This window comes from Martes martes (assembly GCF_963455335.1).
Source record: "Martes martes genome assembly, chromosome: 4".
In the NCBI taxonomy this organism is placed as follows: Eukaryota; Metazoa; Chordata; class Mammalia; order Carnivora; family Mustelidae; genus Martes; species Martes martes.
The window spans coordinates 20,413,576-20,428,246 of record NC_137891.1 but is presented as its reverse complement, the minus strand read 5'-3'; the positions used below and the strand labels follow the sequence as shown (position 1 = coordinate 20,428,246).

The 14,671-nt window shown below is 41.6% G+C and overlaps 1 protein-coding gene across 1 annotated transcript in view; it reads right to left on the bottom strand.

The window, feature by feature from the left end:
- TNFRSF11B (TNF receptor superfamily member 11b) overlaps positions 1-14,446 on the bottom strand; it is a 28,409-nt gene extending 13,963 nt beyond the window's left edge. The window contains exon 1 of the mRNA XM_080799947.1: positions 14,349-14,446. Within this exon, the coding sequence (XP_080656073.1) occupies positions 14,349-14,378 (30 nt within the window). The 5' untranslated portion in view covers positions 14,379-14,446. The remainder of the gene's footprint in view (positions 1-14,348) is intronic.
- Between the last annotated feature and the right edge of the window lie 225 nt (positions 14,447-14,671).

Below are 14,671 nucleotides of genomic sequence, written 5' to 3'. Positions count from 1 at the left end.
AACATGGGTGTGAAAAATTATTATTCTTTTAGGAAAATGCATCGAGAATGGCTTGATAAAGATGAGCCACAAAGAAGCAAAAAATTAAAAAATGTGCCATAGAATTTGGAGTCGCTGAGACAACTGTAAAAACAAAATGGGGTAAACATCTAGAATAATTAGTTTGTTTCATAAATGTCTTTAAGTGCCAAAATTGAAATGGATGGGCCATACATTACAGAATAGGGTTTTGGAAGAAAGACAGCATAGGACTTCAGGTAACAAACACAGATTCCAGGAAAAGCCTTGGCGAACTCTCAAAATACAGGTGAATGAGTTTAGTTAAATGTTTTAGTTTACAATACATGTGTATAGTTTTTTTTTTAAATAAATTTACTTATTTATTTGACAGAGAGAGATAGATCACAAGTACGCAGAGAGGCAGGCAGAGAGAGAGAGAGGGAAGCAGGCTCCCCGCTGAGCAGAGAGCCCGATGTGGGGCTCGATCCCAGGACCCTGTGATCATGACCTGAGCTGAAGGCAGAGGCTTAATCCGCTGAGCCACCCAGGTGCCCCACATGTGTATAGTTTTTATTGTTAAATGTTTTAACTGATTTTCTTGTTAATCGTTTAACTCTTAGTCCCAAACATAAAATTTCAAATTAGAATTCTCAATATTTAAGAGGTAGAGTGGTACGGTCATGGTATGTGCAGGTAACAAAAAAGGACAATATGAAGATGGAATTCTGTTTTGTGTATTCCATCCCAACATATGTGCATCAAATCTCTACTCGGTGATAGGCAGTAGAATTAAAAATAACCTTTATAATATTTTGGTTTGTACCTACATTAGAATGTTTTATTATTATTGGGCGCCTGGGTGGCTCAGTTGGTTGAGTGACTGCCTTCGACTCAGGTCATGAACCCGGGCTTCCAGGATCGAGTCCCGCATCAGGCTCCCAGCTCCTTGGGGAGTCTGCTTCTCCCTCTTACCTTCTCCTCTCTCATGCTCTCTCTCTCTCTCACTCATTCTCTCTCAAATAAATAAATAAAATCTTTAAAAAAAAAAAGAATGTTTTATTATTATTAAGTTTCTACCAGCTATAAAAGCGAGTCTTAGAATGAGTAAATAACTGTCCCAGGTCCCAGTCATGAGTGGAAATAGACTTCAAACCCAGAGCATGTGCCATATAATACTGTTTTTAGTCACATTCTTTAACATTTACCAAATGCTCTCACTTTATGCCGTAACCTTCATGCATATTCTAGAAGTAAGACCTGATGTGCTTATTTTTCATTTAGACTGAAGAGCATAGAGTTAGGAGACCACGAAAGGTCAACCAAAGCCTTCCTGAACCAACGGCTTCCTGAAATCCAAATGAACTGACATTGACTTTCGTTCTTTCTATGAGGACTAACACTTGCTGGTCCAAAGCTACCGAGACAGAAATTTCTCAGATGATGATTTGACTAGAGCACGCTACTGGTGTATGCTTCGTCCTAAAGGGCACAAGAGTACACTTTTCTCTAACAAGTTTATTTTTGCATTACGCAATGCAGCCAATTCCATACTACTGGGCTCATTCTCTGGTATACACAACCATGAGTGACCCAGTGGGTTTCCGTTTATGGAAAATTCATTAAAAGGAGCCCATGCACAGCTTGAAATAACTACTTGGTCTGGGAGTTCCTTTTGTGATCTCTCGTCATGATCTTTGCCACAGAGAACTATTTGAGGACTATCCAGAGTTAGGTAAACTTCTGGTCAGTTTGGAAACCATGGCATTTTACAGTTCATCTTGGCCAAGAAGGGAGACATTGAGGATACATATCATGGTGAATTTCCTAAAGATCTCTTACAGTATAAACTATAAATCTTATTTTTTTAAAAACTGTTTTCCTCTGAAGTTTAGTGTATTTGATTTTCTATAGTCTTATAGTGTAGTAGCCCATTCCTTTTCTCCTCCATTCCTTAAATAATTCATTGATTCATTCCACAAACACTTCCTGACACCATTACTATGCTCTAGAAATAGTGCTAAATGATGGAGCTGAACATTCATCTAAAACCCCAGCCTGATGTAAAAACCTCATAAATCACTGCAAAGCAATTGGAAGCAGAAGAGAGGAGAGAGAGGATCAAGACAAGACTCAGCAGAGAAACAGGTCAGAAATTATGAGGGACTGAAGATAGGTACTGTTGACGGAGCAGAGGAAGGGATAGATAGATGCTGGCTGATTGCATGGGGAGGGTGTCCTAGAAAAAGCAATGGAAGAACATGCCCATGAATTTGAACTATTAGATATGTAGTATTGCCATTAATTACTGACACCAGGAGGAGAAGACAGTTATGGAGAAAGAAAATGAATTTAGCTTGGAACATCTTCCATCTATGAGACTCAAGTGGTGTGCACTAGATGACCAGATATATGTATTGAGAATTTAGGACAGAAAGGCAGCGAGACACACAGGTTTCAGGGGTAGCAGCACGTAAATGGCTCTAGAAGCAGAGAGCTCAGATGGCATTACCCAGGGAGACTGCATAGAAGCATAAAAAGACAAAACTTAACCCTAGAACTTATAAACGTACACAAGATAGGATGAAAAAAGAGGAAGTAAAAAAAGGTAGGAATATCACAGTGTTTTGGAAAGAATGCTAAATGGATAATTTAATAAAGTCTAGAGTATATAGCTTCGCCATTAGTTCAATGTTAATTAAGAAGAGCGCTTTTAGCTCGAACTTGCATTTAGACTATGAGTACCAGAGTTCCAAACTCAGTTTGACCACAAGGTTTCATAACCTTGAGCCACTGTCTTACCTCTAAAATGAGAATAATCGTTATTTTAACTATCCCTGTACGGTTGTTGTATTTCAAATGAATAAAAGGAGAGGGGCGCCTGGGTGGCTCAGTGGGTTAAAGCCTCTGCCTTCGGCTCAGGTTGTGATCCCAGGGTTCTGGGATCGAGCCCTGCATCCGGCTTCTGCTCAGCAGGGAGCCTGCTTCCCCCTCTCTGCCTGCTGCTCTGCCTGCTTGTGATCTCTCTCTCTCTGTCAAATAAATAAATAAAATCTTCAAATGAATAAAAGGAGGGACACAGATAAATTCGGTAAAGAATAAACTTCCAGACAAGTAGGAGGCATTATTACATGTACTAATCACATAGGAGGTGGGAAATGGGAAGTATTTTGAACCAGACTTATTTCTGAAGACATTTTGACATTTCTTGTTCAGTAGGAAGTAACACACTTATGATCGCCAGAAGTTGACTTTTTTACCTATTCTGATTTCTTTTGTAATTAGTTTCAGTATCATCCCAACTGGTATCATCTTCTTGGTCTATATCAAATGTTTGCAAGGCAGTTTCACGGAGCTGCTTAGAGGGGTCAAAGAGAAAAGTATTTGTCTCCGTCCTTATATGCTTAACGTGGTACCTTACACATATCAAGTATTCAATATACCGCGTTTGATTTTATTCAACTCAACAGATACACTGAATGCCTGCTATGGGCAATTAGGAATACTGGGGATGATATATGCCCACAGACAAATACTCAACATGTAAATTTGCAAGAAGCACAAAATCTGAAATTTTCTCATCAGTAAAATGATACTGATGACAAGTTGCCTCAAGGAAAGAAATTTCCAAAGCATCTTTCATCTCACGTGGCATGCTGAGGTACTGTCCGTGTGCGTGCAGCTTCCATTTTTAAGGCAAATGTAGAAACAAAACGGGTCGTTCATCTGAGAGGTTTATCTGCCCCTGCAAGTTCCCCACCTCCGGCTCTCCCCCTGCTTAATAATTTTCACAAGAGCCAGTTGTTTGCTGGAGGATTAGGTCTCTATGTCAGAAGCAGGAGCAAATGAAGTAAACCTGTTCACCTACACAGAACGGATTTGCTGTCAACAGCTAATGCGGGGAAAACGGGAATGAGACCCAAGGAATTACGATTTATTAGATGAATCGCTGAGCCACGTTCTACACTATTTGGCTTCCCTAGGGGCTGAAGAACTGTCTCAGGTAAATTTCAACTTGAAATGCAATTTTTTTGTTCCCGTCAGAAGTTTCCTTTGGCTGTTTGAAGCCTTTTAAGTTAGTGAGCAATACCTTGTTTATATGTTGGAATCATCCAGAATTATCCGGACAGATTCGCTGATGATGTCTTTGGTGTTTCGGAGTTGTTTTACAGACAGCTGACTTTGACAGATTAACAAATGGAAAGAAAAAAAAAAAAAATCTCTGAGGAAAACGAACTAGCAATACACGTAAACTTAAAAACTTTCCAAGACAGTTACGTAGAAAGCTCACATGCTTGGGCCCCCGGCTTACTATCTTAATATTTCTTCTCTTGCATGTCTGCTAATCACCAGATTTGAGATTGACCATTAGTTCTGAAAAGTTCAACTCAACAGCAGCGCTGGTGGCAATTTTCTCTATAATTATGGCCGTTCAGGTCCACCAAATAAGCATTATTTCCAGGTGTTCCCGCTATGGTCCTTGGCGTTCGGGGCTCAGAATTGGCAATACATTTTAGCACGTTGATAATTTTGAACATCAGTATTTTAAATTCCTTTTTATTTCTACAGTGCTTTTCTTCGAAGGTACTACATTGCTCACATCATTTCATTCATCTCTTTGGGTTGTTAATGATCTGGATTGAGGTCCGATCAACATATGGTTAAGGACAGCTGGTGAGGAAAAGTTAGGACTGAGAAGCTGCAGTGATTGGAACGGAAACTACAAATAGAAATGCAACAAAACAGAACGTGAGTTAAACATGGAGGGATTCACCGTGTGCCTCCAACATGGGAAATTCCAGAAGCCCCAGGTGATACGGGAATAATAATAGCTTAGCGCCTTATGGTATGATATACCAGGCTCTATTCTAAGCCCTATCTTCACGTGCTATTATCATCCATCCCCTGTGCCGACGTCTGACGGGATAGGCTGATCCCTATTTTATAGATGAAGAAATAGTCTCAGAGAAGGTCAGTGATATGTCAAAGGTCACTGAGCTAGCACACATGTGAGCTGGGATTCCATCTCCTGTCCAAATCTAAGCCTTTAACAAGATATGCTTGTGTCTGGAAACTTGCAGCCTTATGAAGGAGCTAGGCATATAAATAACCAACTGAACACAATATAAAGTTCAATAAGATCTATCTCTTACCTATCCATCTTATGTCTTCTACCCTCCGTTCCTTCCTTCCTTATCTATCTATCATCCATCCCACCATCTATCTATCCAGCTGAGTAAATTCTTCTCCCTCCCTTGTCCTGAAATGCAGTGGTTCACACAGGCCCTCCCGACGATGATTCCGTGAAACCGAGTGGTACTTCACACTGAGCAGGAGCTTCCGGTAACGCACCCTCTTGAACGCGCTCTCCTTCCTTTTCTGCGTTACTCCTCTTTCACTCACTCCTCCTTCCCTAGAACCGCACTTTCTACGAAGGTACTAAAACGTGTGTTTGCCTCATGTTGTGTTTCCTAAAGCATCTGGGGCTTTGAACCCATGCCCAGTAAGGAGGCCAAGGCACTTAATTTCAAAAGAAAAAGACATGATGCCCCCACTGAAGCCAAAGGAGGAACTGAAAAAGGATGAAAAATACATTAGATTCACTTTGCCCAAAGATTTGACCCTCGCGAGCCCCATCTGGGGTTCTCTTAACCTCGGCTGAGACGAGATCCCTCAGTTTGAAGGCACCCACGGAAGCAGGGCTCCAGCGGAAGGATATTTTGCTTCCCACTGGCCTCAGCTACTAGATGGAAGTTCCTTTAGGACAAAAAAAACTCAGCTGGGTTACCCTAGGGAAAATTTCTTCACCTCTCGGAACCTCAGTTTCTTCATCTATAAAATAGACTGATCTTCACGTCTTAGCATTTTTTATGGAAATAAAGTGAGATATTGTGTGTGTCTTCCACATACTACACATATCCTAAGAATCCTTAGTTTCTTCCTATTTCGTGATTTCCTTCTTTGGCTCAGCTTCAATGCGTACATGTTGTCCTGATGAAAGATGGCAGTGGCCCTCTGTGAAGGAGGGTCAGTTGGAAGCAATGGCGAGAAAAAACACGATCCCTGTTTCTTACTCTCACATAATAGGGTGTCTGGTAAGTTGAGTACTTTTGACCTTTCCATTTTGCAGCCCGGCTAAGCTTTTACATAATTTTAGTTCCCTGAATTTCAAATTTTCAGCAACAGAAGAAAGAAGAGGTCCTTCCTCATGAACGCTTCTAACAGCATCTTTGATGAGGGAGTTTCAACTAATAGTTCAACTGATAATCTAATAGTTTCAACTAATAATCTAAACTCATAGATCAAGCATTGTGATTAAATGCTCCTGCTTCTCAATGATCTAATATTCCTGGGGTCTGGGTACTGAGTGAGTCGGGACTGGCTGGCTTTTATGCTGTGCTAATAAACAACTTCAAAATTTCAGTGGTTTAAAAATAACAAAGGTTTATTTCTCACTCATGCTCTATTCCTAGCGGGGCCTAATTAACATTGTCCTTTGTCCAGGACCTAGGATGATAACACAGCTAATATCTAGAACATGGCTGGTTTGCTGTGGAGGAGGAAAAGAGGGAAAAAAAAAAGTTGGGGGAGGGGGTCATATGCCCACAGTTAAGGACTCTAATGTGGAGTGACATACCATTTTAACTCACAAGTCAATGGCCAGAGCTATTCGTGTCCTCTCCCCAGCCACCCCCCACACCCCTCTTACCAAGAGACTGGAAAGCACAGCCTTGCCATGTTTCTGGAAGGGAGGATGGAGAATGAGCTACAAGGAGCACTCACAACTACATCCTTGCTCAATAAACATCACTCATACTTTCTTATGGACCTTTATTTTAGCATAATCCAGTCAATTTTCTTTTCTTTTCACTCAATATTAAAAGAAGGGACAGAGGGTACCCAACTGGCTCAGTAGGTAAGCACATGAAACTCTTGATCTCGGGGTTGTGGGTTTGAGCCCCATGTTGGGTGTAGAGATAACTGAAAAACGAAATCTTAAAAAAAAAAAAAAGAAAGAAAGAAAAGCAAGAAAGAAGGAAAGAAGAAAAAAAAAGAAAAGAAGTGATAGAAAACAAAGTGTGGGAGCAGAGATTACTGTCCACAAGCCTGGTGTGGTAGGGAACTATTTAACCCATTACCAAGCTTATTCTGCCCTAAGGTTTGACATCTATTCCAAAAAGCCATGCGCAGCTGTCAAGTACTTCCTTGTGAAGATAAATGCAAAGAAAATTCTGCAATGAGTTCAGGGAGATTGCTAGCAACCAAAATTATACCTCTTTCCTAAGTCCTGAGGGAATGTCTTGGACCTGACTTCTAACTAAGTGGAATATGGACAAATGCACACCTTAATGACTTCTATGCATACGAGCTAAGGACAAGAAGGACTTATTTCCAAGTGAGAAAACGTTTTATGGTTTAAAAGAATCATCTGTGATCTTAAAACAAATAAGTCTTACTACTTATTTAAAAGTAGAAGACATTTCAAAAGCGGCCTCCCCTGGGAGCTCACTGACTGAAACGGAATTTCTTATACCTGAAACCAGGGGAGCAGAAGAAACTGACAAGTACAACAGAGTAGATTGTTAAGAAACAGTCCTTTAAGATAATTTTTTTTCACAGATAAGTAAGTCCTTTCGGTTTTTGCATGTTTGGAGTATTAAATCGTATATCATCGATGTGTTACTATTATTTTTTAATGACAAAAGCTCGAAACTAAAGCAGACCTCCCACCTATCACCTGGTCCAATACCCCTAGTTAATGATTTATTTTTATGATTACGATTTTTATTCAAGCATAATTCTCATCCAGTGTATTAATTAGTTTCAGGTGTACAATATAAGGATTCAACAATTTTTCTAGATGGGTAAAGTTAAGACCCACAGTGCTGGTGTCACCAACCGGACCTCAGACTAAGAGAGACTCTTGCCGCCAGCCACCGTAGCGACCTCACCGTCACTGTGTCCAACTGAATTTCTAAATTACATTTTTGTTGTTGGTGGTGGTGGTGGTGTTAGTTCAAATTGATGGTGGGGGCATCTTTTTAAAGAGTAGGTTCCTGATATCCGTATTTTCAAAGAAATAAAAAAATCACTTCTTTGAACATGAAAGCAACATTACATGGGAAGGGAATTGAGGTTTTTGAGTCATAGGCCAGGGAAGAAAATTGAATTTACCAAAGGCAGTCAGGAGGTTTAGATGAATTACTGCCTTGTTTTAAATCTAAATCCATCTTGACACCCATTCTCCTATTTTATAGTTGATTATTTAATAAGTTCTTACAGAAAATGCTTCCAAGGGACAGACTAAATTGAAGTGAATATCCTAAGGCTATTCTTTTTATTTTTAGAGAAGTTGTCCCAATGAAATTAAACAATGTCTTCACAGTATTAAGACATAATTTTAGAGAGGCAAATTTTTTAAAAATCCAAATAAGAAAGTCATAAATCAAGGCCATTAGGAGCACATTACTTTTTTTTTTTTTTTTAGCAAGGCTTTAGGAAAGATATTTCATTTCCTCCTGCATTGCCTACCCATTATGGCCTGGCTAATTCAGGTGTTTCCCAGAAATTGGGGTGAAAATGACCTACCCAGGCCATACCTGGGAAGTTATGTCACCTTGAGTTCGGAGGAACCATTGTGGTGTGTCTGCAGATGGTTCTGGCCTTCAGGACCTTAATTTAGAGAAGCCCAGGTAACTGTGAGGGGGTGTGGGGGCACACAGCTTCATACCTAATGTCTTGTAACACTATTCTTATCCCTCACAACTGTCTAAAAGAATCCTTTTTTTAGACTTTCTATGCTAGTCACCCCAAAATATTCTGTGGCAGTGAGTTCCAAAAACTAATTACATGTCACATAAAAATGCTGTCCTTGTATCTATTTCAAGTTGGCCATACCTCCGTCTTTCTTCTTGCACAGATAGTTTACAGATGTTGCTAGGAGTTCCGATTCACTAGTTCCTGCTCTTGTGGGTGGCTCAGTTTTATTTTGATTTTTGTTTTCTTTTCTAAACACGCCTGCTATTACTGTTCATATTTGCATTTTGTTTACTGGACTTTCGCTATCACAAATGCGCGCTGAGGCTGCTTACCTCTCTCCTCTCTTGCCCTGTGCAATCCATCACCCTTCCCTAGGGCTTTAAAAACCCGCTGTACGCTGATAACCTGGCTTTTTTTTTATCTTCAGCCCAGGCTTTTCCTACACTCCGCCATTTTGAATCCAAATGTCTACTTGACTTCTCCATTGGCGCATTTTACAAACACATAAGATTGATCAAACCAAACATGAATATCGGATGCCCAGAGCAACCTGATGGGGAGGTCAGGAAGTGGGTTCAACTGAGCTTAGGCTGCCCCTCCACGGGTCACTCTATGAATCTAGTTCATTTCTGTTGCTCACTTAAGAATGGGTCTTCGTGAAGGTATGGATATGAGCCTCCACAGTAGAAATGTGCAAAGGAATATCTAAAATACTGGTCAGGTGGATAGGGTATCACATCTATATTTTGAAAGAGATCAAAGGCAACATTAGAATGTTAACTCTCCGGCAGTAAGGAAACCGTTGGTAGATGATGGAACACACGACCAGATCTCACTATGGCTCCTTTGACTTTGCAAACACACCTTTAGTGTCAGGCACCAACCGTGGAGACCTGGGGGCCACAGATGTGAAGAAAATGGAAATCTGCGTTTGCAAAGAGCTTATACTTTGTTTCCTACAAAGTGGTGGTGCTATCCCCTACAGGTTCTGGAAAAATCTGTGGAGGATTTCTGTTATCACCGTGACTGCTAGACATCCGGGGCCATCAAGAAGAATCTCATGTCCCACACACGGCAAGATGTTCTATTCACACACGCACATGCGCACATACACACACACACCCTTATTTATCATTATCTTAGCCTAGATTCAGATTCCGTTTTATATATACACAAAGTGGTTTTTGCATGATTTTTAGATATACTGAACTTTCTAGGAATTTTACAACATAAACTTGGATAGGAGGTTGTACTTTGCTTTGTTTAAAACCCTGGCGGGGTTTGTTCACCATTTCAGGAAAGCGCCGCACGAAAGCCAACATTGTTCGTGGTTTTGAACCCCAGCAGACCACGTGGGCTCCGACCTTTGTTCCCGGCGCTGTGTTCACGGCAATTTCCCATAAAGATGCTAACATATCACGGCTTCATGATGTCTCCAGCGAAGTTTTATTTTATTATTAGCTACTTTCCTTTTATTTGTCCTTTATAGTGTAGTTATGCTGCTATATTGACTTTAAAAATTATGTACATAAGTAAAATAGAGGTACTCTAAATTTCGTTTCAGAGGAGCAAGAGAGTTGTTACAAAGGATTTATTTTCAGAGTGCATGGAAGAAGGGATATGATTGAGAATTACTGCCCTACAGGGCAAGACCTACAAATACACTGGTAACTTTGACATTTTTGCTCTGTTGCAGCAACACAAGGGGCATCCAGGCATCCTTAGTCAAAGCCTTGAATAATGCAAATATAAATTTTTATAAAATTACTCTTTCTCTGCACGCTATTTCCCAGTCCTCTTTTTTTGGCTGGCTACAAAGAAGGAAACTCCAGCTAAAGAAAATGCTACTGGTTAATGAGATGCTGAAGGGAATGATGCTTTTCACCGAAAGCTTTCAGAATAGGGAACATGCAGGCAGGAGGGCTGAGGGTTCCTCAGGGCAAAACCCAGCAGGCAAGTTAGTGGAAAGCAGGGCAAGAAGACTCGAGTGTGTGTTTAGTGCACCTCTGATAGACGCTGCCATAGCTCTCCTTCTAGAACTAAGTGGGTAAAACATCTGGCACAGATGCTTTCTTTCCCCCAGCCAGGGGGAATCTGACAACTGTGGTTTAAGCCTAGAGGTAAAATTAAAGATCAGATTCAAATTAGGGCACTGTGCTGAAGGTTGCTAGGGGCAGGGATCAGGACCGTTTGGGACTGAATATATGTCAGATTCTCCTACAAACTCCAGAGTGATCGTTCTCTTAAAATAAGAAAAGAAGCCAACAAGTAAAAACGAGACAAAAACTCTCAGTCACTGGGCTAGGGGAAGGAAACTGAAATAAACAACAAAACAACAGAACAAACCAGAAAAGGCATTATCCTAATGGACAGGGGGACCAAGCAGTAGTCCTGGAAAAAAAAAAAATCGCCTTCTTGCCCCCAACCCCTTTATTCCCACACTCCATCCCAAGTCTTGTCACCATGACACAGATCAGCTTCGAGAAGGCCAGCAGATGGTTCGGGCACAACACGATGGGAAGTTTCACCCACCAATAGACCCAGGCAGGATGTTCCCAGAGTATCGGGTGGCCCCGAGCACCCATGAATGGAGGGGTCTGGAGACACAGTGACCTCACCTTGCACTGCAGGCCTCTCCTGGACATTTTAGTGAGCATTCCAAAGAGCCAGTGACTATGGCCTTAGTCTTGGTGGCCACACCTCTGCAAGGCTTGCCTCCTGGCATATCCTGTGTTCTCCCAGAAAAATCTAGAATTCTGCTTTGCCACACCATTATACTTTCTCCCGTGCCTTAGGTTCGGGACACCTGGATTTTATCCCCAACAATGAGAACATTCTAGTCCTCCTTCAAGGGAATAGGTAGTGTGGCCTTCTCTCCCTCCTCTGAGGGTCATCAGCATTTCCTTTACAAAATTCTCTTGGGTCTAGATTTACCTACAGTGATCTGATCGCTTAATGCTAGAAGCTGCTGTTAATATGGAGCAGGAGATGTATGTGGTGATCTGGCAGGTGTGCATAATGTTATCTCTGTTTTATAGAAGAGAAAATGAAAACTCAAGAAAGATGTAACTTGCCCACGGTCATGTGTCAAGTAGATGGTGCTGGTGGATTTGAATTTTGGTCCGACTGAAAACCACTCCTCTGTGGCTTCCTTTGTAAGGACCTCAAGGGCAGAATCTTTCATATGCCCAAGTCACCCAGCTCCTGCCCTTTTGTCACTCTCATTAGACAGAGTTAATTGTCCATTATTTGCCTTCTCCATTAGACTGTGAGGCTCATGGGGGGGGGGGGGCAGAAATGGTGTCCATCTTGTTTTCCACTCGGTCGCTCATGCCTCGGGGCATGCCTGCTACCGAGGACAATTTTCCGTGATGCTTCTACTCCTTACAACTGCACCGAGGGGGCTTACGAAAGGGCATCTGGACTCCTTGTGTCTAAGTACAAAGTATCCATCACCAATCATTTCTTAAATAAAGTCAATCTGAGAAGCTACAGAAAGGAAAAGGAAAATCTTTCCTGTTGAAAGTATTTCCTAGGGGCGCCTGGGTGGCTCAGTGGGTTAAAGCCTCTGCCTTCGGCTCAGGTCGTGATCCCAGGGTTCTGGGATCGAGCCCCGCGTCGGGCTCTCTGCTCAGCAGGGAGCCTGCTTCCTCCCTTCTCTCTCTGCCTGCCTCTCTGCCTACTTGTGATCTGTCAAATAAATAAATAAAATCTTTTAAAAAAAAAAGTATTTCCTAGGTTCAAAACACATAGAAAGTCTTCTCTTTTGATACTGGTGCATCATCTACAATTAGTTTTATCTCTACACATATCAAGCTCCCTAGATAGACTACATATCAAAACATCCATTTACTTATTGCTTAGGAGCACTTATTATTAGGTACATACATTATTTAGTGGAAATTCTGATGCTTAAAAGTCATTGGTAATATGTTTACTATCAATTAAATCTGTAACAGAATACAAAGGCAAGGAAGAATATAATGTCCCCATATTCATAGCAGAATGATGTAAACTAGCTAACCACTAGAATGATTAAATGAATCGTGGTACATCCATACAATGGAATACCATACAATGAAAATGAATGAACTATTGTGCATCCAACGGTTAAAAAAAAAAAATGGTCTCATAAATGGAGCTTAAGTGAAAGCAGCCAGACATAGAAAAGTGATAAAGTCCATTTATATAAAGTCCAAATACAAACAAAGCTCATCTTTGATGTTAGAAGTCAGAATATTGATTAGTCTGGTTATAGACATAGTAGTGACAAGGATGAGCCCAGGGAGATTCGAGCTGCTGGTAATGTTGGATTTCTTGATCTGGCTGCTAGCTCACAAGTGTTCACTTTGAGAAACTTAAATTAGGTACTTATGAGTTGGGCAACTCTGTGTGTGTGTGTGTGTGTTATGTTTTAATAAAGGTTTACTTTTCCAAAAGTTCTCCATAGTAACCATATTGGTGGAGCTATTTTATGTATTTTATCTTACATTAGGTAGAGGTAGATAAGAGTATCATACCTACTTGTGCACTCCTGTCCAATACATTTTCTTTAGTGACTTTGCTATTTATTTACTTATTTATGCTTGTGTATCCTGGGAACTACCTGGAAGATTTCCTAGCCTACTACTCACTATTTGTGGGTTGGATGTTGAAACTCAAGCATTTACTCCAACGTGTTCGAAACACATATGGGGCTTAATGTCTCACGAATGTCTGATTCATGTCTTAGTGTATTGTACACTCTGGTGACATAAACGAAATAAGTCATTAGCCATAGAATAATCTACAAACAAATCTTATTAACTTGATTGGTCAAAATCTAAACCAAAAAAAGAGGTAAGCTAAGTCACAAAGACTCCTTTCTTTCCAAACAGCACATTAAAAATAACTTGTAGCCCTCTTTAGTGCCAAAATTCAATTACTGAAATCTATTTTAGAACATAACTAACATTAGTCCATCAATATCTTCCATATTATATTGAAGTTGAGAACTGGAAATAAACCATTTTAATAATAAAATTGCATTAGGATGCTAAATTGTGCAGTTATGAAACCCGTGTACCTGTGTGTGCGTGCGCATGTGTGTGTATGATCTCTTCTCAGGTGCCAGTTGCGCAAAATTTCCCATAACATTTGCTTAAGTGGGGAATGAGCCTAAAGATGTATCCTCTCATGTTCACCGCATCCAAATTTTATTCTAGTTATAATAGTTCTAAGAGGACTGACAACTCCCAACTTAACTCTGCTTCTAAGAGGCCACTCTAAATAATCATAGTAATATCCAACTAAGCAAAGATGGTATGAACTCCTGGAGCGCGTCAGATCATCTGCAAAGAGGAAAGTAAATAAAATGGATACAAATCATTCAAACGAAAAGGGTTTAGAGCTCCTGTCTCCTTTCCATAAACCCAGCAGGAACTTTCCAGCGCAAAGAGACACGCCAGGAGCGGCTCGACGGGCTCCGGAAGGAGGTCTCCGGTTCCAAGCTGCCCCCAGTTCTGTCCCGGGCCAGGGAGCGCGCGGAGCTCGGGCCCCGCGGGGCCGCGGCGGGCAGGCTCCCAGGCGCCCGCGATCCGCCGGGCACTTACCACGAGCGCGCAGCACAGCAGCTGGTTCATTGCGGTCCCCGGGAAACCTCAGGCGCTGGGCGGCGGCGGCGGCTGGGCGAACGCTCCGCGGCGTCTCCGCAGCCCGTGCACTCATCTCGTTATATATAGCGTCCGGGCGACAGGAAGTGTCGGCTTGGCTTTGATCATTCATTCTCTATCTGGACCAAACTTTACACCTTTCTTTTTTAGGAACTTGGGCGGGAGCGGGTGGGGGAGTGGGGGAGGGGTGCGCCGAGCCCGGGGGGTTAACGCTTTCAGAGCCGGGGTGGAAAGAACGGGAGAGGTGGGGACTGGGGGTGGGG